General features: G+C 41.3%; 1 protein-coding gene across 7 annotated transcripts in view; it reads left to right on the forward strand.

The window, feature by feature from the left end:
* LOC308315881 (tensin-2-like) overlaps nt 1–13,353 on the forward strand; it is an 89,393-nt gene that overhangs the window by 46,486 nt on the left and 29,554 nt on the right. For 6 of the 7 annotated variants that reach the window (XR_013964092.1, XM_080764122.1, XM_080764124.1 and 3 more), the window contains exons 4-9: nt 6,060–6,098; nt 6,415–6,456; nt 7,771–7,820; nt 8,926–9,109; nt 10,647–10,697; nt 11,422–11,544. Coding sequence is in view for 6 of the 7 variants with exons in the window: in XM_080764122.1 (XP_080620248.1) it covers nt 6,060–6,098; nt 6,415–6,456; nt 7,771–7,820; nt 8,926–9,109; nt 10,647–10,697; nt 11,422–11,544 (489 nt within the window). In the remaining variant the exon portion in view is untranslated. The remainder of the gene's footprint in view (nt 1–6,059; nt 6,099–6,414; nt 6,457–7,770; nt 7,821–8,925; nt 9,110–10,646; nt 10,698–11,421; nt 11,545–13,353) is intronic. The other variant, XM_080764123.1, reaches the window with a different exon arrangement.

Here is a 13,353-nt window from a genome sequence, read left to right on the forward strand (position 1 = left end):
GTATCTTCCTGCATGCTATCCTGTTTTTGGCGTGGTGTGATCCTTGCTCCAGGTCATTACATGTAACCCTAGTCGGATACGTGTGCGTGCAAGAACGTGCGCACACACGTACGTGCACGCACGCACGCACACACACACACACACACACACAAGAATGAAGGCTGATTATTTTGTTCCCGAGGGAGTGGGAGATTTTCTCTGAGTCATGCAGAGGGACATTGGCTAGTTCTGTATTAGCCTGTAGAGATAGGGAGTCTTTTTCCCTCCAGCATCAATTCAGAACTACAAGGTTTATTTTTTTAGCTATTATAGTTATTTTGAAACCCATTTAGGCCTGACGTCGAAATAAAAATAAAAAAAAGAAATCCTCCAGTTTTCTGAAGTATACCATGTTTCTATATCAGTGGTGCTCAATATTTCATGTCAAGGACCCCGAAAAATATATATGTAATTGTCCGCCGACCCCCCCATCTGAAAATATATTGTCCCAGGGACCCTGACAGAAGCAAAGATTTGAGTTAAAAACGTTAAAAAAAAATTGCGACACATTTTCACGATTTTTCAAAAAATAGCAGACCTACAAGCTCATAGCGCGGCACTCGGTGGCGCGCTATGAGCTTGTAGATCTGCTATTTTTCAATAGCTAAAGCATAGCATAATGCTAACACCAAAAGGCCGGGGGTTCCCGCCCAGAATGGGTTTTTTAAGAGCATTTTTAAGTGGTCCTTTCACGCTGTTTCACCAATCACAGATTAAGACTCTGGTCTGACAGAATGTTTTCAGTCATGATTGTATTTTAGGTGTCTCTTGTGTGTGCGTGTGTATGCGTGTGTGCGTGCGTGCGTGTGTGTGTGTGTGTGTGCGTGTGCGTGCGTGTGTGTGTGTGTGTGTACTGTAGTCTACACTGATATTTGACAAACAAGCTGTCAAGCGTCTAGTAATTTTTGTTACTTTGTGCTTTTCTTCTATACTGTAGAGAAAGAACTGACAGCCAAATAGCACACACACACACACACACACGCACGCACGCGCACATGCATGCACGCGCACACACACACACACACACACACACACACACACACACGCACACACACGTATACTGCAGAAACAACCCCCTTGTTCAAAGAACATGTAACTTCCCTCCATGCACAATGAGATAGACACAGGCCCATGCCCTTTTCCTGCGCCCAAACAAAGCCCCACACACACACGTACACACACACACACACACACACACACACACACACACACACACACACACACACACACACACACACACACACACACACACACACACACACACATGCACGCACGAAAACCACAAAGTGATGATTAAATTATTGGTGTGCGTGTGTGCGTGTGCGTGCGTGTGCGCGTGCGTGTGTGTGTTATGTAAGCGTGACTGTAGCTCATGTTCATTAGCGGTGCTGTTCAGCTGCTGTTTCCCTTGAGCCAGAGACTATAGTTCATTGACCTAAAGGCTACCGCGCATTATGAATAGGATGTTGCTGCGTGTGCGACTGTGCATGTGATCGTGTGTGTGTGATCGTGTGCGTGTGTGTGTGCGTGTGTGTGTGTGTGTGTGTGTGTGTGTGTGTGTGTGTGTGTGTGTGTGTGTGTGTGTGTGTGTGTGTGTGTGTGTGTGTGTGTGTGTGTGTGTGTGCGTGCGTGCGTGCGTGTGTGTGTGTGACTCCTCAACGCACATACTGTGTAGCCTATACTGATATTTGACAAACAAGCTGTACTTTTAGTTTACTTCATGTCTAAATACTTTTCCAGACGTGTCTTCTGTCTGAGCTCATTCATTCAGTCTCTTGTTTGCCTAATGTACAGTTTTATGGATGGGATATATACTGTACAAGGTTGTTTTAGGTGATATATAAAGGGGGCATGGCTCCCAGCAGCAACAAATTAAATTCAAACATATATTTTTTTCCCCAATTCAGAGACAGGTTCTTTTTTTTTTGTTATCAAATGTTTTTTTATTAAAGACAAAAAATCACAATAAGATACGTTAACATCATGAATGACTAAAGAAAACAAGAAACAAAAAACACAAAAACAAACAATCCCACCCACCCCTCCCCCCGAGACCAAAGATGCCAAAAAATGTCAGTACTCTTACTACTGTGCAAATGGGAACAAAAAATAAATAAATGAATGAAAATAATAATAACAATAATAATAATGATTAAATCATGCCCGTAACCAAATCTGCAATACTAGACCAAATCTCGATGTTTTCCTCTTTTGCACCATGCAATCTTGCTGTAGACATTTCTAGATAAATGATATCTAGAAAGGTCAAAGCCCATTGGCGAAATGACAATGTATGAGGCGGTTTCCAGCGCGAAGCAACCATCTTCTTTGCGGCTGTTACGCCAGCAAAGAAGACACGAATACGGGTATTATTTAATAGCAACTGGGATACGTCATTTAATAAGAATAGAGATGGGGAGGGTGTGATGTTAATTTGTAGTATAATCGAAAGTTTAGCAGCAACCAGATTCCAAAATGTGAGGACATCCGGACACTCCCACACCATATGAAAGAATGTACCTATGGTGTTCGGAGTGCAGAAAGTGCAGTTATGGTTATTTAAAATCCGCATAGCACACAATCTGCGGGGAGTTAAGTATGTCCGATGAACAAAATTTAGATGAATTTGCTGATGATCAGGATTCCTAGAAGATAGGGCAACATTAGACCAGAGACAGGTTCTTGACTGCTATTGTCCATTGTTCCCTGTGTGTAGCACATCTTTTTTTTTCAAGACTGTACAGTATACCGTCAGCCTAATCTCTATATCCTCCTAAACCAAAGCCTCTGTTTTGCTTTGAGGCTCCTTCAGTTTATGCTTAGGTTCAATTACTGTTTTTGTGGATTTCCACAGCGGTGCTGACTGTATGACTGTCTTAACGATTAGACAAGTGTACAAACTATCACTATATCTGCTGCTGACTCTAAATATGACTGTCTTAACGATTAGACAAGTAGACAAACTATCACTATATCTGCCGCGGACTCTAAATATGACTGTCTTAACGATTAGACAAGTGTACAAAGTACAAACTATCACTATATCTGCTGCTGACTCTAAATATGACTGTCTTAACGATTAGACAAGTGTACAAACTATCACTATATCTGCTGCTGACTCTAAATATGACTGTCTTAACGATTAGACAAGTGTACAAACTATCACTATATCTGCCTCTGACTCTAAATATGACTGTCTTAACGATTAGACAAGTGTACAAACTATCACTATATCTGCCGCTGACTCTAAATATGACTGTCTTAACGATTAGACAAGTGTACAAACTATCACTATATCTGCTGCTGACTCTAAATATGACTGTCTTAACGATTAGACAAGTGTACAAACTATCACTATATCTGCCGCTGACTCTAAATATGACTGTCTTAACGATTAGACAAGTGTACAAACTATCACTATATCTGCCGCTGACTCTAAATATGACTGTCTTAACGATTAGACAAGTGTACAAACTATCACTATATCTGCTGCTGACTCTAAATATGACTGTCTTAACGATTAGACAAGTGTACAAACTATCACTATATCTGCCGCTGACTCTAAATATGACTGTCTTAACGATTAGACAAGTGTACAAACTATCACTATATCTGCCGCTGACTCTAAATATGACTGTCTTAACGATTAGACAAGTGTACAAACTATCACTATATCTGCTGCTGACTCTAAATATGACTGTCTTAACGATTAGACAAGTGTACAAACTATCACTATATCTGCCGCGGACTCTAAATATGACTGTCTTAACGATTAGACAAGTGTACAAACTATCACTATATCTGCCGCTGACTCTAAATATGACTGTCTTAACGATTAGACAAGTGTACAAACTATCGCTATATCTGCCGCGGACTCTAAATATGACTGTCTTAACGATTAGACAAGTGTACAAACTATCACTATATCTGCTGCTGACTCTAAATATGACTGTCTTAACGATTAGACAAGTGTACAAACTATCACTATATCTGCTGCTGACTCTAAATATGACTGTCTTAACGATTAGACAAACTATCACTATATCTGCCACTGACTCTAAATATGACTGTCTTAACGATTAGACAAGTGTACAAACTATCACTATATCTGCTGCTGACTCTAAATATGACTGTCTTAACGATTAGACAAGTGTACAAACTATCACTATATCTGCTGCTGACTCTAAATATGACTGTCTTAACGAATAGACAAGTGTACAAACTATCACTATATCTGCCGCTGACTCTAAATATGACTGTCTTAACGATTAGACAAGTGTACAAACTATCGCTATATCTGCTGCTGACTCTAAATATGACTGTCTTAACGATTAGACAAGTGTACAAACTATCACTATATCTGCCGCTGACTCTAAATATGACTATCTTAACGATTAGACAAGTGTACAAACTATCACTATATCTGCTGCTGACTCTAAATATGACTGTCTTAACGATTAGACAAGTGTACAAACTATCACTATATCTGCCGCTGACTCTAAATATGACTATCTTAACGATTAGACAAGTGTACAAACTATCACTATATCTGCTGCTGACTCTAAATATGACTGTCTTAACGATTAGACAAGTGTACAAACTATCACTATATCTGCCGCTGACTCTAAATATGACTGTCTTAACGATTAGACAAGTCACTATATCTGCTGCTGACTAAATATGACTGTCTTAACGATTAGACAAGTGTACAAACTATCACTATATCTGCTGCTGACTCTAAATATGACTGTCTTAACGATTAGACAAGTGTACAAACTATCACTATATCTGCCGCTGACTCTAAATATGACCGTCTTAATGATTAGACAAGTAGACAAACTATCACTATATCTGCCTCTGACTCTAAATATGACTGTCTTAACGATTAGACAAGTTGTACAAACTATCACTATATCTGCTGCTGACTGTAAATATGACTGTCTTAACGATTAGACAAGTAGACAAACTATCACTATATCTGCTGCTGACTCTAAATATGACTGTCTTAACGATTAAACAAGTGTACAAACTATCACTATATCTGCTGCTGACTCTAAATATGACTGTCTTAACGATTAAACAAGTGTACAAACTATCACTATATCTGCTGCTGACTCTAAATATGGCCACAGCTGTCTGCTCAGGTGGACGAGTTGAGTTGCATGACTTTTCTGTTGCATTTTTCAGTATTTTATTGTTTTAGGAAAAGCCCTTCCTGTTGCTCATATCCTACTTCGACTCGACAACGCCCTTCCCATTTTCCTGAATCGGAAAACGACAAGAGACAAATTGAGCGGGTGGGATTGTGTGTGTGTGTGTGTGTGTGTGTGACTGTGTGTGTGTGTGTGTGTGTGTGTGTGACTGTGTGTCAGGGCATTCACTTCTAGTCATTTTTACCAGTTGACTAGTTGCCTAGTTTACTACATGTCGACTGACATGGAGTCGACTAGTCGTTATACTAGCTATTATGTACGTATTTTTTGAAATAAATATTTGTACATTTAAAAACTGCAGTACATTGGTGACTATAACTATGATCTATACCTGATCTTGAGGCCTACAATATTTATTTTAAATAAACTTTTATTTTGTGTGTGTGTGTGTGTGTGTGTGTGTGTGTGTGTGTGTGTGTGTGTGTGTGTGTGTGTGTGTGTGTGTGTGTGTGTGTGTGTGTGTGTGTGTGTGTGTGTGTGTGTGTGTGTGTGTGTGTGTGTGTGTGTGTGTGTCTTTTCTTTTCAAAATATTTTTATTTCCGTTTTGTAACAGTATGGGTGTCACAGATTCATAGAAAAAAATAAAAAATAAAATATCAGATTTTATAGTATCAGTGACTGGGGTAAACAAACTGTACTGTATATGAATCATCACAGAGATCGTACGGTACGTGGGCAGACATAATGACAAGACTGATGTCACATTGTGCAAAACATGCCCCTTCAAGACAAAAGAAAAACATTTTCTCCCAATCTAGTATATCGCCACCCTCATCATGTTGCCTGTTTCTGTCTGTGTGTTCCCAGGTGACCGCGGCATGCATCCCTGCTCCCTCCAATGACATGGTAAGAGGACACAAACTATTTTCTGACTGGTCAACTGCTCTGCGTTGAGCCCCAGCAGGAGTCCTCTCCTGTCCAGAGAGAGAGGAAAATGTTGACGTTGCTAAAGGAAGTAGTTATGTTTATCCATCAGGGAGTCTGTTTGTTGAATTAACTTTCTTTTTCCCCCCAATCTCCTTCCTCTGCCATTTCTCCGTCCTCTCGACCCCTGCGTTCTCCATCTCCTCGCCATTCATCCTCGCGTCCTTCTTCTCCTCCTCTCTGCTCTCCTTCTCCTCCTCCACTTCTACTCCACCGCGCTTCCATTCCTTACCTCCAGCAGCGCAGAGGGACCACTTCATCTCGACACATCCAACACCTGGTGAGAACACTTCACCAGATGCACTCTCTCTCTCTCTCTCTCTCTCTCTCTCTCTCTCTCTCAATTCAATTCAATTCAATTCAATTCAATTCAATTCAATTCAATTCAATTAAATTCAATTCAAATTGGCACGAGAACATACGGTACGTTTACATTGCCAAAGCAAAAGTGGAACAAGACAATCCAGATAAAACAATGTATGTACAAATAAATCTCTCTCTCTCTCTCTCTCTCTCTCTCTCTCTCTCTCTAAAGAACTGTTTGTGTTTGGGCCAATATATTATAAAAAGGTTGCACATAAACATGATTAATTTTATTTCTGTCTGGCACAGCAAAAAAACAGAGGGAACTGGGAACACAGACTGGTGTTATTTATATTGGTAGTCTATTTCATATGAGCTAACTGCAATTTTTAAGTGACATATTTCATGTAGCGCAGAGTTTTAATAAAGGTGCTTTTAAAGGTCAAAGGTCGCTTTCTCCCTCCCTCCCCCCCCCCCCCCACCCCCCAGAGTGTGATGCTATCTATCATGTAATTCTCCAACCTGTCAGAGGAAGTACTGTATGTGTGTTCTTTGGGATTAGATCCTGTTTGTTTTTAGACCAGGGACACTCACTAGTGTTTTTACTAAAGGATAAAAATCCCCCCGGTATAGCGGCCCCTAGAGGCAAGGCTTCTCTCTACACACAACCTAGACCACCAGACCATTCGTTCTGAGAGCCTTGTGTTCTCGTTAGCGGGGCTGAACGGAGTGTTACTGTCAGTTTAAGCCTGATTTAGTCTTTGTTGCACACTTGGTGTCGAGTGGCAAAAGCAGCCCATCTACCAGCTCACAATGTGTCACCATGTGAGCTTGCACTGTATATATCTGCTGTTTTTGGCATGTGACACCATCACACAACAGTAACAAGACAACTCACCCCGTTTCTGTTTTCCTCCCAGAGTTTTCCCCAGTGAGGGGTGGGAGAGACTGGACAGCAGACAGCTGGACTTTTTATTTATTTATTTTTCTAACTATAAACCTTCATGACAGCAGACAGTACAGTACAAATATAATTTATGAAAAGCTACTACAGTGAAGTTGTTGTAGGATGTGTGGGGATTATCTGACGAGGTAGCCTACCATTTGAGTGGGCAAAACCTTACATATACTAAATAATACTAAATTGTTTATAGGGTGAATATAATATAGCCTTTCCACAGGAGTATCTTTTGTCCAGTATAACACACCGGCATTATGAATCATGTCAAACTGTGAGGATGTTTGTTTGTGAAGTTTTGTATAGTCTTATAGAATGTTTCTTTGTCCTCAGGGGTCCACTAAGTCGTTGACCTACACCAAACAGAGAAACACACTACCCAGGTGAGAAAAACATTATGTCTCTAAACATTATGTTATAATTTAGCTGTTGAAAAATAGCAGATCTACAAGCTCATAGTGCGCCACCGAGTGGCGCGCTACGAGCTTCATTAACACTGAGGATTTGGTTGTGTATACATTTACTTTCTGCAGTGCAAAACTGTCCTTTTGTTCATCCCTCTTCTTCAGTCGTCCCACTTCGTTCTGTCCATCTAGTGAAGATCTCGTTTCTGCCCATCTAAGGGCCTATTGTACCGCTGTTCCGGCGCTGTAGTGCCGAAATGATTTAGGCTCGTCAGACATTTTCAGTAGCACCGAAGAGCCGACTTTAGGACGGTGTGTTTGCAAACACAGAATTATTCTATATGGCTATAGTATGGAGGAGTATTTGGGTTATACTTTACAGAAAATAAACAAAACCACGTAGCTGTATACTCGCTCAAATACGCTTCCCAGCCTGGAGAATAGACTATCACCAACACACAACAGGCTAGAAGCTAGCTAGCCTAGTTAGTTAGCTAGCTGTCTGTCTTTTTTCCTCCTCTTTCCTCCGCAAAGAGCCAAGATCTCTCGTCTTTTCTTTAAATCATAAATCGCTCATTTTTTGCTCATTTAAAAAAAATCAAAATACTATGTAAACTACGAAATTCGGGCTTTCATTTGGTACATAGATTTGGTATATAGATTTAATCGAAGAACGACTGACATAGAAACATAGCTTTTTCAGAAAACATTTTTAGAATCTGATCTCAGGTCAGAATGGGTTAAGTGGTATAAAAGTCAATCAGATATAGTATAATATCGTTTTGCAATCTTTGTGACAGGCCTATAAACATTCTCCCCTTTCTCCCCACACACACACACACACACACACACACACAGGAAGGAACAGTTTTGACCTCGGTTTCGACAAGGGGACAGAAAAATGTCCCCTTATAATGCACAAGATCGGTATCAGTATCGGGCTACAATCGGCCGATTTGGAGAAAAAGAACGACTGACATAGAAACATAGCTTTTTCAGAAAACTGTAGAAGACTTTTTTTTAATCTGATCTCAGGTCAGAATGGGTTAACCATTGTCTCTCTCTCTCTCTCTCTGGTGTCCAGGAGTTTCAGCGTTGACCGCGTGATGGAGCGCGTGATGGAGCGCCACTACGACTTTGACCTGACCTACATCACGGAGAGGATCATCTCCGTGTTCTTCCCCCCGCCGCTGGAGGAGCAGCGCTACCGGCTCAACCTCAAGGAGGTGGCGGCCATGCTGAAGTCCAAACACCAGGACAAGTTTCTGGTGAGGGAACACACGCCGGGGGAGAGCCTCTAGGAACTGTGATCCTTAACAGTTTCTGTATGCAAGACGTCCCTAGGCGTCTTAACCCATTCTGACCTGAGATCAGATTCATACAAGGTTTCCACTGGACACACACTGGTCTGAATAACCCATTCTGACCTGAGATCAGATTCATACAAGGTTTCCACTGGACACACACTGGTCTGAATAACCCATTCTGACCTTCTAAAAATGTCAGTCGTTCTTCGATTTTTCAAAAATAGCAGACCTACAAGCTCGTAGCGCGCCACTCGGTGGCGCGCTATGAGCTTGTAGATCTGCTATTTTTCAATGGCTAAAGCATAACATGATGCTAATACCAAAATGGGTTCCCGTTCAGAATGGGTTAAGGATTACCTTAGACGTCGCTGGACGTCCTAGCGCATCCTCAATGATACGGGCCGAGATAAGAATATTCAGAATTCTTCCTATTTTCTTTTTTTTGGCCCCGTTCGCCTTTCGGCTGCCGTATGCTAACGCTCTGGGCTCATATTAGCTTACCGTTGACTTACATGTTAGCGCGGCGGAAAGAATGACTCGTATCTCCTAATCCAGGGCGCTCTCTCCGTGGTGATGAACGGATCGATATGCTGGCGCTTCATTTCTGCTCCTCATCTGTCTCTCTCCCGCAAAATATGAAGGCTTTTTGGATCATATATCGTATAAATTAAAATGATCGCAATGTAAGCTAGCAATGTAAAGTCAACTTTTTTTTAGTAGATTGTTTTCCCGGGTCATGGCTTTCAGAGTAAAAGCGCTGAGACAACCCCGGCCACCCAGAGCTCCTATTTTGAAGCACTTCCGGCACTGATAGGGTTAAAGGACCCCCAGGTTTGATAAGATCTCTAGATCTCTGTTTGATGTGTATATGCGCCGTGCCAGCGTACGACGTAATGACTCTACTTGTGCTTGATATGGCAGTGGTGGTGTCAGATTACATACATGATTGTGTACATACATGTATACATATAGGGAATGAACTGAAACCAGCATTCCCTCTGTTTTGGGAATTGATTACATGAAACAGTCACCCGTGCGTGCGGCCCAGTCCCAATGTTTGTAAACAAATAACTGGTCTACTGTATATACAGTATAAAGTCACGACACCAACTCTGATGAGGCCACTATTGCTTTGTGTTCAAAATATAAGATTATTTTCAGATTTCCTGAAAAATGCATATTTTTCATTTCCTGAAAAATGAACATTTTGGAGTTAAGTGGTCTCTTCCCGACAGCAGAGATACTGTATACAGTACAGCTTATTGAAGATCTTTAGAGATTGTATTATTTATCTTCATGGTGCCTTGCATAATATTACATAGGCTACTGTACAACGTGGAGTTGTACACGCATGCTTCTACTCTTCATTTAGGTATACTCTCAAATTGCAAACTGGGTGGATAGATATGATTATGAGTCAGTCTTACTGTACTCTGTGTCAAATGTGTGAAGTTGTACAAGTACACCTCTGAGATGATGAAACGAATGGTCTTTTCAGCTCTTCAACCTGTCTGAAAGGAGACACGACATAACTCGACTGAATCCAAAGGTACAGTATCTCTATACCATTTCCTTTAATTCTATTGTATTAGCATTGCACACATACAGTAGACCAACACAAAAATATACATTCTTTGTCAAATGTGCTGACATCATCACATTTATCATTATGATGATGGCTATGGCCGTTTTAGCCAAAGGAGTGTTTTATTTTGTGCAAAAGAGAATGCTTGGAACGGATTCAGCATCATGAAAACCCCCTAGATTGACATGTCACATGCATGCTACATAAAGCATGATGAAATATTTCCTTTTTCTTTTTTGCCTTCTATAGGTTGTTAATGGTATGGTCACATATTATGCCAATTATGAAAATTGCTCAATATAATGCAAGTTAGCATCCGCCAGTTTCTACATGCTGGGGACCCATACTCAACATTTCTAACATAAAACGTCGGTGTACTCGACATGTCCGGGTTCACATTCTGGCTAACTAGACTATTATAAAAGCTACCATTTCCTTTATTTTCACAACACTCCGCAGTTCAATCAAGGCCCCCAGAGTTCAATTCACATAATGAAAACCATTCAACATTCAACATATGTTAACCGAGCTTCCTCCTAACCCCTTTGAAACATCTGTCTCTCTCTCTGTTGCTTCTCCTCTCTCTCTCTCTCTCTCGCTCCCTCCCTCTCTCTCTCTTCTCCCTGTCCCCTCCTCCAATCACCGCGTGCCACGGACCCCCCCCCCCCCCCCCCACACCCACCACCAGGTCCACGACTTTGGCTGGCCCGACCTCCACGCCCCGCCGCTGGATAAGATCTGTGCCATGTGTAAGGCCATGGAGACGTGGCTGACCTCCGACCCCCAGCATGTGGTGGTCCTCCACTGCAAGGTCAGAGTTCAGGGGGTGTGGGTCAAACCCAGGGGTTATAGCCCGTCCAGAGTCCAGACAGATGCCATAGTGGCTTAATCCCACCACCACACATTCACACATTCTTACAATGGGAACTGTAACTATATATAGCTTTGTTATGGAACTGTTTTTAGATTATTAGGGCTGTATTTAGCTATTGAAAAATAGCAGATCTACAAGCTCATAGCACGCCACTGAGTGGTGCGCTACGAGCTTGTAGGTCGGCTATTTTTGAAAAAACTGTGAAAATGTGGCCCAAATCTTTGAACAATATATATTCTTTCAGAGAGCGAACGTTTTTAACTCAACTCTTTTGCGTCTGGATAGAAACACCAGAAACATAGCTTTTTTTTTCTTCTCAGAAAAACCGTCAGGATGTATAGAAGACCTTTTTAGAATCTGATCTCAGGTCAAAATGTGTTAAAGGTCGGCCGGGACAGGTTTTTACAATTTAGCCTATATGTTCAAAAACACTTAATACTTCACGTTTAGCTATAAGCTCTCTACCAAAAAATAGTGACTGTGTGTGGTTGACTAGTTAGGATGTTTTAATTTCTTGGGGGGTGGTTTCTTGGGCAAAGACAAATAACCCATTCTGAACGGGATCCCATTTTGGTGTTAGCATCATGTTATGCTTTAGCTATTGAAAAATAGCAGATCTACAAGCTCATAGCGCGCCACCGAGTGGCGCGCTACGAGCTTGTAGGTCTGCTATTTTTGAAAAATCGAAGAATGACTGACATTTTTAGAATCTGATCTCAGGTCAGAACGGGTTAATCAGACCATTGTGTGTCCAGTGGAAACCTCGTATGAATCTGATCTCAGGTCAGAATGGGATAAGCTAATACTAAAACCAGAGCTGCTGCTGCTGCTGTGGTTGTGCAGACTCCCTCCAGAACATTCCAGCTACAGACCAACGACTCTTTCCCAGACACGCACCATGCCAAGACGCAGAGGCTGCTCCATGGGAGCGCCAGCATCTGACGGCAGAGTTAATTTGTCTCGGAAGGGAAAGAGAGACAGACAGCTGCAAGTTAACCTATTTAGGCCTGAAAAGGTTTCTTCTAGACAGTTGTTTTCTGAAATAACCTATGTTTCTATATAGGCCTATATCACTCAATGTTTCATGTCAAGGACCCCCCCAAGGCCTCCGAGACCCTCATCTGAAAAATATGTTGTTCCAGGGACTCCTCCAGAAGCAAAGATTTGAGTTAAAAACGTTCGTGCTGAAATAATATATTCCAAATTTGAGGCACATTTTCATGATTTTTCAAAAAATAACTCAATAACTAAATTATGACAATGTTTAAAACACCAAAAGGGGTTCCCGCCCAAAATGGGTTAACCTATTTAGGCCTGAGGTCGAAATTTTAAAAACAAATATGTTTCTGAAAAACCTCATGTTTCTGTATCAGTCGTTCTCAATATTTCATGTCAAGGACTCCAAAAATGATATGTAATATGCCGCCGACCCCCATCTGAAAATATGTTGTTCCAGGCCCAGAAGCAAAGATTTGAGTTTAAAACTGAAACTCTGAAAGAATATATATTCAAAAAATGTGAGGCAGATTTTCACGATTTAAAAAAAATAGCAGACCTACAAGCTCGTACGAGCTTGTAGATCTGCTATTTTTCAATAGCTAAAGCATGAACATAATGCTATAACACCAAAAGCTGGTTCCCGCCCAGAATGTCTTAACTGGAAGTCTTTCTGTACGTACTGTATGGTCCATGTGGTAGTTCAGCGTTGACCACGTTTTGGGTTATTGCGGACCGCAGTGAGGGAGG

Source organism: Protomyctophum bolini, assembly GCF_963924005.1.
Source record: "Protomyctophum bolini genome assembly, chromosome: 5".
NCBI classification, from domain to species: Eukaryota; Metazoa; Chordata; class Actinopteri; order Myctophiformes; family Myctophidae; genus Protomyctophum; species Protomyctophum bolini.